Below are 12,183 nucleotides of genomic sequence, written 5' to 3'. Positions count from 1 at the left end.
TTGTTCAGTTTCCATGTCTCCCTCTCTCTCTGCCCCTCATTCTGTCTCCCTCAAAGGTAAATAAACATTAAAAAATTAAAAAAAAAAAAAGACACCAAGAACTTGAGGTGGCGGGTGGAGGTGACAGCTGCCTTCAGCTGCAAAGAAGGCAGATCAGAAAAGTCGAGGAATGCATGTGGCCAGTAGAGTAAAAGCCTCAAAGGATGTCTGCATCCTAGTCCCCAGAACCTGGGCACGGGGTACCTTGTGTGGCAGAAGGGACTATGTGGGTGTGAAGGGTACATACCTGGAGTATCGAGGTGGGCCCAGCCTAATCAGATCCTCAGAAGTAGAGACCCTTGCCTGGCCGGGTCAGAGAGGTGCAGTGTGAGGACTTGGTGCTGTTGCAGACGTGGGAAGTGAACTGAGATGCCATGAGCTGGGGAATGCAGTGCCCTCTAGAAGCTGAAATGGCCTTCAGTGCCAGCCAGCCAGCCAGCAGGAAAAGGGAGCCCTCAGTTCTACAGCAAGGAGGCGTAATTCTGTCAACACGGAAAGGAATAGGAAACGGCCTTGAGAACTTCCCTGAAAGGAGGGCGGCTTGCCTACCCTCCTGTGCTGGGTCTCAGCACAGGGCGACCTGAACCACATTACTGTCCGTTCCCCCCCCCCCCCCCGCAACTGACATGATATATATACGCATGTTGTTTAAGCCTCCCCTTCTGTGATCATGTGCATCATTTTGGCAACAACGGGAAACTGGTACACCACAGTACTGGCAAGGACTGGGAAACAGGCTTTTCCGCCTTCCTCTCCTATAGTGGGCCTGGAATTGGAGCCGCCTCCCTGAGGGCTAATTACAATCCTTCCTGGTCCTTGTGCCAATAGCCCCTCTAGCAGTTTGTGTGTTAGCCCAGGATCTCCTCTAGTAAAGGTAGGGATTGCAACCTTGTTTGTAACAGTAAGTGGAAAAGGGGGGACACAGCTCTGCTCAAGTACCCCCCCCCACTCCACCCCCACCCCACTGGAAGCAAGAGGGAAGGGGGGATGTCTGCGATGCTGGTTGTTTCTGATGTTAGTGAGAAAAGCAAGGCATAGAATCATGTTTTGCTTTGTTGTTGTTTTTAATGCACGGTAAGTGTATATACAATGCAAGGAAGATTTTTGGAAACCTACAGGGAACCGTGGTGGTGGCGGCTGGGTGGGACATGTACCTTTCCTTGTGCCCTTCCCGTTCGCCTGCATGCTCCGTCCAGTGTGTGTGGGCATGTGATGGGCTGTGTGATCTTGGAAGGGAGGGGGGGCTTCCTCCTGGCATATGGGCTCTCCCAGCCGGCCAGCCCACCAAAACCTGCAGCTGCTGGGGGTTGTTGAGCTGAGGGAGTTCTTCACCTCTTCCAGAGCTGCGTCCTTCACTGGGCACGCTTTGTCAGTGCTCCCGGGCTGTTTGCCTCTTGAGGTAAGTGGAAGTTCTCAATCTCGATGAAGCCCAGTTTGTCAGGCTTTTTTCTTGGGCAGTTACTGCTTTGGGGGGTCTTAAGAAATCTTTGTCTACCCCAAGGTTGCAAAGATAGTCTCCTGTTTCTTTGAGAAGACTTAAGAGTTTTTGCTTGAGTGTGTGTGTGTGTGTGTGTGTGTATTTTTTAAGTAAGCTCTATGCACAACATAGGGCTCAGACTCATGACCCCAAGACTAAAAGTCACGTGCTCTACCAACAGAGCCAGCCAGGGGCCAAGTCTGACAAATTTTAAATTTAATTTGTGACTTTGCTCTGATGTTTGGTGTAAATGGAATCATGCAGTCTGTATGTTCTGTGACTTCACTCCCCATGGTCTGAGCTTTGTCTTGTTGATGCACTGAAACTACAGTTGATCATTTCTGTTGCTCTTGGAATTTTCATTCTGTTCCATTGACTCCTGGAAGACATTGATGTCATAACGTTTGACCACCTGACCTGCACCTTTGTGTGCCTTCTCCTGTCTGTAAAATGTGGTGGTAATAGTACCTTCCCCACGGGGTAGTTACGTTACACAAAGCAGGGCTGTGTGAAAACACATCGTATGAGGGGGGGCATGGAGTGGCTGGGTCAGATCTGCAAACAGGAGACCACCAGACAAAGCCCATCCCTCCCCAGGCTTGGCTGGGCCCCTGAACTACCTAGTACCATCAGATGCCACTTCTGCCGGTTGGTGGGCACATCTGCAGGGCAGCTGCTCGTGGCTTCTGGAGAGAGCTGGGCACAGGTGCTGCAGTTTCCCGTTCCGCCCGGTGCCTGTTCATGTCTCCCGGGCCAGGTTCTCTCTGTGTTCCAGATGCAGATCCTCACGGCACTGTGGCATCTGTCATCTCCCCACTTTGTGACTTTTTGGTGTCTCTGGATGAACTTTAAAGGTCTTGCTAATGTAACCAAACTGATCGGATGATTGTATGCAGGGATACTGTGGGGTGGGTTCCAGGCTGCCGAAATAAAGCAACTATTGCAGTAAAGGGAGGTCAATGAATGCTTTGGTTTCCTGGTGCATATATAGTAAAACCTTGGATTGCAAGTAACTTATTCTGTGAGTGTTCTGCAAGACGAGCAAACATTTCTAATAAATTGTAACTTGATAAATGATGTCTTGCAATACAAGTAGTATATGACGCTGGATGTCACATGAGCACAACTGAACCAATGGTTCTTGAAATTCACTTGGATATATGAGTGTTTTGGATTACAAGCATGTTACTGGAATGGAATTATGCTTGCAAATCAAGGTTTTACTGTAGATGTTATATTCACACTGTACCGTAGTCTGTTAAATGTTCAGTAGTATTACGTCCAAAGAAAAAAACAAAACAAAACAAAACAATGTACATACCTTAATTAAAAATACTTTATTGCTGAGCCACCTGGGTGGCTCAGTCAGTTGAGTGTTCAACTGTTGTTTTTTTTTTTTTTTTAACGTTTATTTATTTTTGAGAAGAAAGAGAGCATGAGAGGGGGAGGAGAGAGGAAGAGGGAGACACAGAATCTGAAACAGGCTTCAGGCTCTGAGCTGTCAGCACAGAGCCTGATGTGGGGCTCGAACTCGCAGACCGCAAGATCATGACCTGAGCTGAAGTAGGAGGCTTAACCGACTGAGCCACCCAGGCGCCCGTGTGTCCAGCTCTTGATTTCGGCTCAGGTCATGCTCTCATGGTTCACGGGATCAAGCCCATGGAGCCTTGGGATTCTCTCTCTGTCTCTCTCTCTGCCCCTCCCCGCTTGTGCACCTGTGAGTGCATGCGCCCACTGTCCCTCAAATAAAATTTGGGGGGCACCTGGGTGGCTCAGTCGGTTAAGCGTCCGACTTCAGCTCAGGTCATGATCTCGTGGTTCGTGAGTTCAAGCCCTGCATCAGGCTCTCTGCTGTCATTGCAGATCCTCTGTCCCCCCTCTCTATCTGCCCCTCCCCCGCTCACGCTCTCAAAAATAAACATTTTTTAAAAATAAAATTAAATAAAAATTTTAAAAACTTAAAAAATACTTTATTGCTAAAAAAAATGCTAACCGTCATCTGAGCCTTCTGCGAGTCGTAATCTTTTTGCTGGTGGAGGGTCCTGCCTCCACGTGACGGCTGCTTGACTGATCGGGGTGGTGGTCGCTCACGGCTGGGGTGGCTGTGGCAATGTCTTAAGACAGTAGTAAAGTTCGCTGCGTCGAAGGAGCCCTCCTTTCACGAGCGACTTCTCTGCAGCACGCGATGCTGTTTGGTGGCATTTCACCCACGGTGGGACTTCTCTCGGAATCGGAGTCCGTCCCCTCAAATCCCGCTGCCGCCGCCCCCTCCACTCTGCCTCTGTGACGTTCTGAACCCTGTGTCGTCGTTCCAACCGTCTTCGCGGCATCTTCACCAGGAGCAGATTGCAGCTCAAGAAGCCTGCTTTCCTCGTCCGTTAGAAGCAACTCCTCTTCCGTTCAAGCTTTGTCACGAGATCGGAGCACTGCAGGCCTATTGTCTTCAGGCTCCACTTCGGATTCTAGTTCTCTTGCTCTTCCCACCACACCTGCAGTCACTGCCTCCACTGAAGTCTTGAACCCTCAAAGTCATCCGTGAGGGCTGGGATCCACTTCTTCCGAACTCCTGGGCACGTTGATATTTTGACCTCTTCCCACGAATCACAGATACCCTTAATGGCATGTAGAATGGTGAACCCTTTTGGAAGGCTTTCAGTTTACTTTGCCCAGATCCAGCAGCCTTACAAAATGTATTTCTTAATAAGACTTGAAAGTTGAAATTACTCCTTAATCCATGGGCCACAGAATGAATGTTATGTCAGCAGGCATGGAAACCACGTGAATCTCTTGCACATCCCTGTCAGAGCTTGTGTGTGACTGGGTGTGTTGTCAGTGAGCAGTCATATTTATTTTTACTTTTTAAATTTTTTTTTGATCAGTCCTATTTTTAAAGGAATCCTTTTTTTTGAGCAGTAAGCGTCAACAGTGGGCTTAAAAGAGTCTGTAAACCATGTTGTAAACAGATGTGCTGTCCTCCAGGCTTTGTTGTTCCATTTCTAGAGCACAGGCAGCGCCGATTACTCTGAAGGGCCCTAAGATTTTCCAAGTGGTAAATCGGCCCAGGCTTCAGCTTAGTCACCAGCTGAATTAGCCCCCAGTAGGAGTCAGCCTGTCCTTTGAAGGTAGGCATTGACTTCTCGTCTCTAGCTCTGAAAGTCCTGGATGGCATCCTCTTCCAATAGAAGGCTGTTTGGCCTCCGCTGAAAATCTGTTGCTCAGGGGCGCCTACATGGGTTATTTAGCTCAGTTAGTTATGGGGGACTCTTGATTTCGGCTCAGGTCGTGAGCTTGCGGTTCATGAGACTGAGCCCACAACAGGCTCCATGCTGACCGTGTGCGGAGCCTGCTTCTGATTCTCTCTCTCCCTGACCTTCCCCCACTCGTGCTCAAAATAAATACACTTCCAAAAATTTTTCGAGAAAAAAAAGTCTTGTTTAGACTGCAACCACCTTCGTGAATGATCTCGGCTAGATCCTTCTGGATCACTTGCTGCAGCTTCTGAGTCTGCACCTGCTGCTTCGCCTTGTGCTGCTGCGTCAGGGGCGATGGCGTCTTTCCTGGAACCTCGTGACCCGACGTGTGTCTGCTAGCCTCCAACGTGAGAGCTTCCTCACCTCTCTCGGCCTTTGTAGAATTACAGGGTTAGGGCCTTGTTCCGGACGAGGCTTCGGCTTAAGGGAACGTCGTGGTGGTTTGACCTTCTGTCCAGACCTCAAACTTTCTCCACATCAGCAGTAACACAGTTTTGCTTTCTTACCACTCGTGTTTGTTCACCGAAGAAGCAGCTTAATTTCCTTCAAGAACTTTTCTTTGCCTTCACAACCAGGCTAACTGACGCAAGAGGCCTACCAGCTTCCAGCCTGCCTCAGTTTCCGGCACGCCTTCCCCTCTAGTGTAATCATTTCTAGCCTTTGATTTCAAGTGAGAGACATGCTACTCTTTATCTCACTTGAACACTTAGAGGCCAGTGTAGGATTGCCGATTGGCTTAATTTCAACACTGTTGTGTCTCGGGAAACAGGGAGGCCCAAGGAGAGGAGAGAGATGGGGAAGGGCTGGGCAGTGGGGCAGGCGGAACACACAGAGTATCACGGAGTTCGCCCTCTTGTGTGGTGTGGTTTGTGGCACCCCGAAACAACTACAGCAGTAACATCAAGAATCGCTAATCACAGGGGCGCCTGAGGGGCTCAGTCGGTTAAGTGTCTGTCTGCCTCTTGGTTTCAGCTCAGGTCATGATCTCTCGTGGTCTCGTGAGTTCAAGCCCCACGTCGGGCTCTACTCTGGCAGCTTGGAGCCTGCTTGAGATTCTGTCTCTCCCTCTCTCTCTGCCCTTCCCCCACTCACACTGTCTCTGTCTCTCTCAAAATAAATAAATACTAAAAATCACTGGCCACCGATCACCATAACAAATAATAATAATAATGAAAAAGTCTGAAATGTGAGAATTACCAAAATGTGACACAGAGACACGAAGTGAGCAGATACTTTTGAGAAAATGGCCCCAATAGACTTGCTCGATGCAAGGTTGCTGCACACCTTCGGTTTGTGAAAGACACAGTATCTGTGAAGTGCACTAAAGCTGAGAACACTGCAAGGAGGAATGCCGGTGTGGATCTTTTAAGCTTAGTGCTTTATTTGCTAAATCCTTCAGCATCCTGCCCCCCCCGCCCCCGCCCCCATGAGGTGGCAGGGTTGAGCACATCTCCCATAGCAAGAGCAGATCCTAGCTCATACATGTCACAAGTCTCAGCTTTGTGACAAGCACCTGGGCAGGTGGGCATGACCATGGATGGGCTTCTGGCAAACTGTACCCCATGCACTAGAGGAGGTGGATGGGGGTGACCACTGGGCGCCTTGTTGGCCTTAGGAGCAGGTCGAAGGCTGCGTGGGGCGAGGAGAAGCTCTGGTGTTACTGACTCCACTGGCTCTTGGGGACGCAGAGGCCAGAGTGGGCTAGGACAGAGAGGAGGGCAGACGTCTGACAAGTGGCTCTTGTTTTGTAGATCCGGAACATGGTGGCGGTGCTGGAAGTCATCTCCAGCCTGGAGAAATACCCCATTACCAAAGAGGCGCTGGAGGTGAGTGTCCCCGGCATCCAACGCGGGGAGGAGCCGGGTGGGCCGGGCCCAGGCTTCCCCAACCTGAGGACTTGCGAGTGCCGTGTGGCGGGGGTGCAGCCACGTCTTCCTCTGGGTAGCGTGGGAATTGGGTAGCCTTAGTTCCCTGGCTGGGGCCCGTTCCTGCACAGGGTGTCTGTCACGCCGCGGGGCCGGCTGGGAGGCATGCCTGGGGGCGTCTCCGGTGAGCCAGGCTGGCTCCATCCCTCCTTTCACTGTTGCCCTGGCCATAGAGCGCTCTCACCCAGAGAGCTTCCCTGGCAAAGTGCTCTTGCGCTGGCCTTGACGGTCCCCAGTCTCCAGGTGCCGGGAGCCTGTGGGATGGTGCTTCTGAGATGCCACCTGGGGCCCTAAGGCTTGAGGACTAAATTTGAGAAGGTAGATGTCACAGAGGACCCCCAAATCCCTATGGGTTTTGTATCCAGGAATTCTGTGATGGAAGGGTCGGTGGGGTTAGTCCAAAGACCGGGGGGGCCCTTCCCACGGTTTCCGGCTCTGCTCCCTTTTCACGGGGACTTCCTGTCCCAGAAGCGTGTCATCGTCCCTCTCTGGTTGCAGGAAACTCGACTTGGGAAGCTCATCAACGACGTCCGCAAGAAGACGAAGAACGAGGAGCTCGCCAAGCGGGCCAAGAAGCTGCTGCGGAGCTGGCAGAAGCTCATCGAGCCCGTGCACCAGAATGAGGCGGCGCTGCGGGGACTGGCGGGGGGCGCCGGCTCCGCCAACGGGGGTGCTCACAACTGCCGGCCGGAGGCGGGGGCGGCCGGCACGCCCAAGAGCATCCACGACCTGAAGAACCGCATTGACCTCCAGAGGCTGCGGGGGCATCGGCTGGACAGGCTGGGCAGCCGCAAGCGCCGGGGAGACCAGCGTGACCTCGGCCACCCCGGGCCACCTCCCAAGGTCTCCAAGGCGAGCCACGACTCCCTGGTACCCAACTCCTCCCCCCTCCCCACCAACGGGATCGGCGGGAGCCCCGAGAGCTTCCCCGGCCCCCTGGACGGCAGCGGGCACACGGGCCCCGAGGGTGGCCGCCTGGAGCACGGCGAGAACGACAAGCACGGCGGCAAGATTCCCGTCAACGCGGTGCGGCCGCACACCAGCTCCCCGGGCCTCGGCAAGCCGCCCGGGCCCTGCTTGCAGACCAAGGTTGCGGTGCTGCAGCAGCTGGACCGGGTGGACGAGACTCCGGGCCCCCCCCACCCCAAGGGGCCGCCTCGCTGCTCTTTCAGTCCCCGGAACTCACGGCACGAGGGCTCCTTTGCCCGGCAGCGGAGCCCGTACGCGCCCAAGGGCTCCACGCCCAGCCCCTCTCCGCGGCCCCAGCCGCTCGACGCCACGCAGGTGCCGTCGCCGCTTCCGCTGGCCCGGCCGTCCACGCCCCCCGTGAGGCGGCTCGAGCTGCTGCCCAGTGCGGAGAGCCCGGTGCGCTGGCTGGAGCAGCCCGAGGGCCACCAGCGGCCGGCAGGGCAGGGCTGCAAAGTGGGGCTGCCGCCGGCCGAGCCCCTGCTGCCCCGGGCCGGCTTCTCCCCAGACTCCTCCAAGGCGGACAGCGACGCTGCCTCCTCTGGCGGCTCGGACAGCAAAAAGAAGAAGAGGTACCGGCCTCGTGACTACACGGTGAACTTGGACGGGCAGGTGGCCGAGGCGGGCGTCAAGCCCGTCCGGTTAAAAGAGCGGAAGCTCACCTTTGACCCCATGACCAGACAGATCAAACCTCTGACCCAGAAAGAGCCAGTGCGGGCTGACAGCCCCGTGCACACAGAGCAGCCCAGGACAGAGCTGGACAAGCCCGAGGCCAAGGCCAGCCTCCAGAGCCCTTTCGAACAGACGAACTGGAAGGAGCTGTCGCGCAACGAGATCATCCAGTCCTACCTGAGCCGGCAGAGCAGCCTGCTCTCCTCGTCGGGCGCGCAGACCCCGGGCGCCCACCACTTCATGTCCGAGTACCTGAGGCAGGAGGAGAGCACCCGGCGTGGGGCCAGGCAGCCGCACGTGCTGGTGCCTCACAGCGCGCCCACGGACCGCCCGGGGCTGAGCCGCGAGGTCACACAGGACGATCTGGACAGAATCCAGGGCCACCGGTGGCCTGGGGTGAACGGGTGTCAGGACACACAGGGTAACTGGTATGACTGGACGCAGTGCATATCGCTCGACCCGCACGGCGACGACGGGCGGTTGAACATTCTGCCTTATGTCTGCTTGGACTGAGCGGCCCGGCGGCCTCTCGGTGCGTTCCCACCTTGCAGTCAGCACGGCGGGCGGGCTGCCCCCAGTGCTTGGGAAGCCGGGGAGTCCGGCCCGGGGCGGAGGGAGGGGGCGGGAGTCTCGAGGTCTCTCCGAACCCTTCCCTCAAAATTCTCCTTCTTTTGTGAAATGCTGCTACCAGTTTACTAACAAAATTGCAAAGGAAGGACCGTGTGGAAGGAAGGCCGGCAAAGTGAGTTCAGAACTCTATAGCGAACCAGCTATAAAAAGCGTCAGTTCCCCACCCCGGAGGCGGTGTGGACACTTCCCAGCACCTGTAAGCTGGGACCTCAGTTGCAGGCAGGCACAGAAAACCTGTGGGAGAGGTTACCTTTAAACACAGCAACAGAAGCACGCATCTCCTCCATTTGCGTTTTCTTTTTCTAAATTTGGCCCTGAGTGTGTGAGGCAGTGGGTGTACGTGCACCGTGGCCTCTGTTTGCACCCCCACCGGCCAGTGCTTCAGTTACGGTGCCAGCTCGGCAGCTGCAGCGGGCCAGCTGGCCGGCTGCTATGACCTGCGCTCCATGGGCATCCACACGTTTTTATCTGGTTTCGGTGAAGACCCGGTTTTGAAAAAAATGCTGCAAAAATTTAAGTGTTCTAGGAGTTTATTTTATCCGCCTTTTCCATCTGACCATCAGCCAAATAAGTTTCCTTTCTTTCTCCCTTTTCGTTTTCCCCTTCCTGCACATATCTTGAAAAGTTCACCTTTCCAGACTCCCCCCCTCCCCACCCCCACCCCAAAGACAAAAGTAATCGCGGGTGCTACTGGTGTGTAAGCTGTACTGTTGGGCAAGAGGAGACCTGTCTGTGCGCTGGAAACACTCATAACCATTCCTTTAGATTCGTTTGCCTTATGGTTATTTGTCATAAACGCGATTTGCAAAAACAAGGAGCCTTAGTGAATGTACAGTACCTAGACTTCTGTGTTCTCAGGACACAGAAGGGAGCAACTTTGCTATTTGGTCCAGTAAGTGGACAACTTGTGATATAAATGTGGAAATAAAAAAAAAAAAAAACCATTTGCACAAACCAGTCTCAGAACCGTTATTGATGTGGTCCCTTACAGGCAAATCAGCCTTTCTGCATTTGCGAAGATGTGAACCCCGTGTCCAAGGTTTGGGCTGCACGGCCAGACTGCAGGGAGGCCGGCAGGGCCGGGAGTGGCGAAGTCAGCCTATTAACCTTCTGCATGAAGACTGACCTCCACCCGCCTTTCACTCATTCGGGCCGTTTGTTGCCTGTCCCGCCTCCGGGGTCACCTACTAGCATTGGGTGACAGATGCTGGTCACTGTCCACATGCAGGAATGTTACCCCGTCTCTGTCCGGTCCTTTCCTGCCCCAGGGAAGCCCTCCACAGAGGTTCCATGTCCCAGGTCTCCGTAACCTCGTTTTGCCCCACAAAAAGCTGTAGTTCTTACAGGGCATGGCCCAGAGCCATGTCTGGCAAAGCCACCCTTGGCTCTGGTCCCAGGCTTCTGGCTCCCCATGAAGGCCTGGGGCTGTCTTAGTGTGTGGCTGGTGCTATTTTTAAAAGTAACTTTTCTGCCTTGACTACAAAGTGATAATATTTCCTTCTTCTCCCTCACCCCTGAAGCCATAAGCTAAGATTTTGGTTTTCAGGTCTTTTTTTTTTACTCCAGAACAGGTCACGTTGGACATACCTACTTCCTTTCACAGATGAGGGAGCTGCCTCCCCTGAAGGGGAACAGTCCCACGGGGCAAAACAAGGGGTCCGGGAGCATTGGGAGTCAACCCAGAACCACAATTTCAGAACCAGCAGGGATCTATCTATGACACGGCCTTGGTGCGGGGCACACCCACCCTAAGATAAGGCGAAATGGATGGGCGCCCAGTGGATCCGCGAAGTGGCTTTGAGGACAGTCAGGTTGAATTCTGGACCTGCAACCTATCAGCTGCGTGGCTCTATGTTACTCACTTCACTTCTTTTAAAAATTTTTTTTAATGTTTATTTATTTTTGAGACATAGAGCGTGAGCAGGGGAGGGGCAGAGAGAGAGGGAGACACAGAATCCGAAACAGGCTCCACGCTCTGAGCTGTCGGCACAGAGCCTGACGCGGGACTCGAACTCACGAATCGCGAGATCGTGAGCTGAAGTCGGACGCTTAACCGATTGAGCCACCCAGGCGCCCCCTAATCACTTCACTTCTATGCATGTGTCCGCATGTGGGAGATGAAAGTGCTTACCCCAGAGCTGTGAGGACTAAGTTAAATGATCAGAGTTTAAGCAACAAAAAAAAAAAAAGAAAAGAAAAGAAAAAAAGCCATGTCAGAGAACTGTTTGCTATGAAGAAACTAGTTCCTTTCTAAGTCCACTGTGGCCTGTAACGTGGGCCAGCCTTGCTGCTGTGTGGACTTCCCCAGGAAGTGATTTGCTCTGTGACAAAGGGTCACAGATGTGTAGGCACAGCTGGAAGATACTAGGGTACAGGTTGGCATCTTATGAGCATCTCCCTTTCTCAGATCTGGGCATTAGGATGGGTCCCTGCTCCCTGCCCCCACCTGCAGGGACCACTTCTGAGTGTCCAGTAAGCCCAGGACAAACATAGTGCCTGCTTTGGGGAACACGGTTAAGCTGAGATTTCCCTCTCGCATATTGGAAACCATTGGGTTGCCACTTTATAATTTGCCAAGTAAGGACGTTGTAAAAGGGCAGCTTAACCCCCCATTTCCCGCCCCCCCTCTCCCCGTTAAGTTCGTCAGTATGTGATGTTTGGAACACACATCAGTCTTTCGGTATAGGAACATCTTGCTGAAAACACCATCCTGTTTCCTCTGCTAGGGTCTGGGGCTGCTCTAGCCTGGCCTTGGGCATCAGCGCTCAGGGCCTCGCACCTCTCCCTCCGGCAAGAGCTCTGGAGACAGGTGCCCAAGTAGACCACCACGGCCCCAGCTCCCGAATGGGCCAGGGGACCTGAGCCAAGTCGCCTCCCCTCTCTGGGCTTCGGTCTGTCCGTCTGTGAAATGGGGATGGGGTAATACCTACCGCGCAGCGCACGTCGCAGTGATTCTCACAACGAGTTCCCAGAGACCGGGCTTGCCCCTCTATCGGAGTCCGGCCACGGGAGTCCGTTCCCGTGTTTTTGCAGAAAAAGGATGTAGCTTATGGGAAGCTTTCACAATCTGGTTTCTTTTCAGTAAAGACCTGCTCTTTTACCCTTGCTGTCCGCCGCCACTGCCTCCTGCCCATGAGGAATCTGGCTGAAAGGAGCCGATGTAGCGTGGACATCGAGGTTTGACCCCCGGCTGGATGGCCCGATCACAGACGCTGACGCGATA

The 12,183-nt window shown here is 53.7% G+C and overlaps 1 protein-coding gene across 1 annotated transcript in view; it reads left to right on the top strand.

Annotated features, from left to right (window-relative positions):
* MED26 (mediator complex subunit 26) overlaps nt 1-9,914 on the top strand; it is a 52,842-nt gene extending 42,928 nt beyond the window's left edge. Inside the window, exons 2-3 of the mRNA XM_043590309.1 lie at nt 6,519-6,593; nt 7,191-9,914. Of these exons, the coding sequence (XP_043446244.1) occupies nt 6,519-6,593; nt 7,191-8,843 (1,728 nt within the window). The 3' untranslated portion in view covers nt 8,844-9,914. The remainder of the gene's footprint in view (nt 1-6,518; nt 6,594-7,190) is intronic.
* Nucleotides 9,915-12,183: the final 2,269 nt, after the last annotated feature.

Source organism: Prionailurus bengalensis, chromosome A2 (assembly GCF_016509475.1).
Source record: "Prionailurus bengalensis isolate Pbe53 chromosome A2, Fcat_Pben_1.1_paternal_pri, whole genome shotgun sequence".
Lineage (NCBI taxonomy): Eukaryota > Metazoa > Chordata > Mammalia > Carnivora > Felidae > Prionailurus > Prionailurus bengalensis.
The sequence above is the reverse complement of the archived record's forward strand: the minus strand, read 5'-3'. Positions and strand labels throughout refer to the sequence as shown.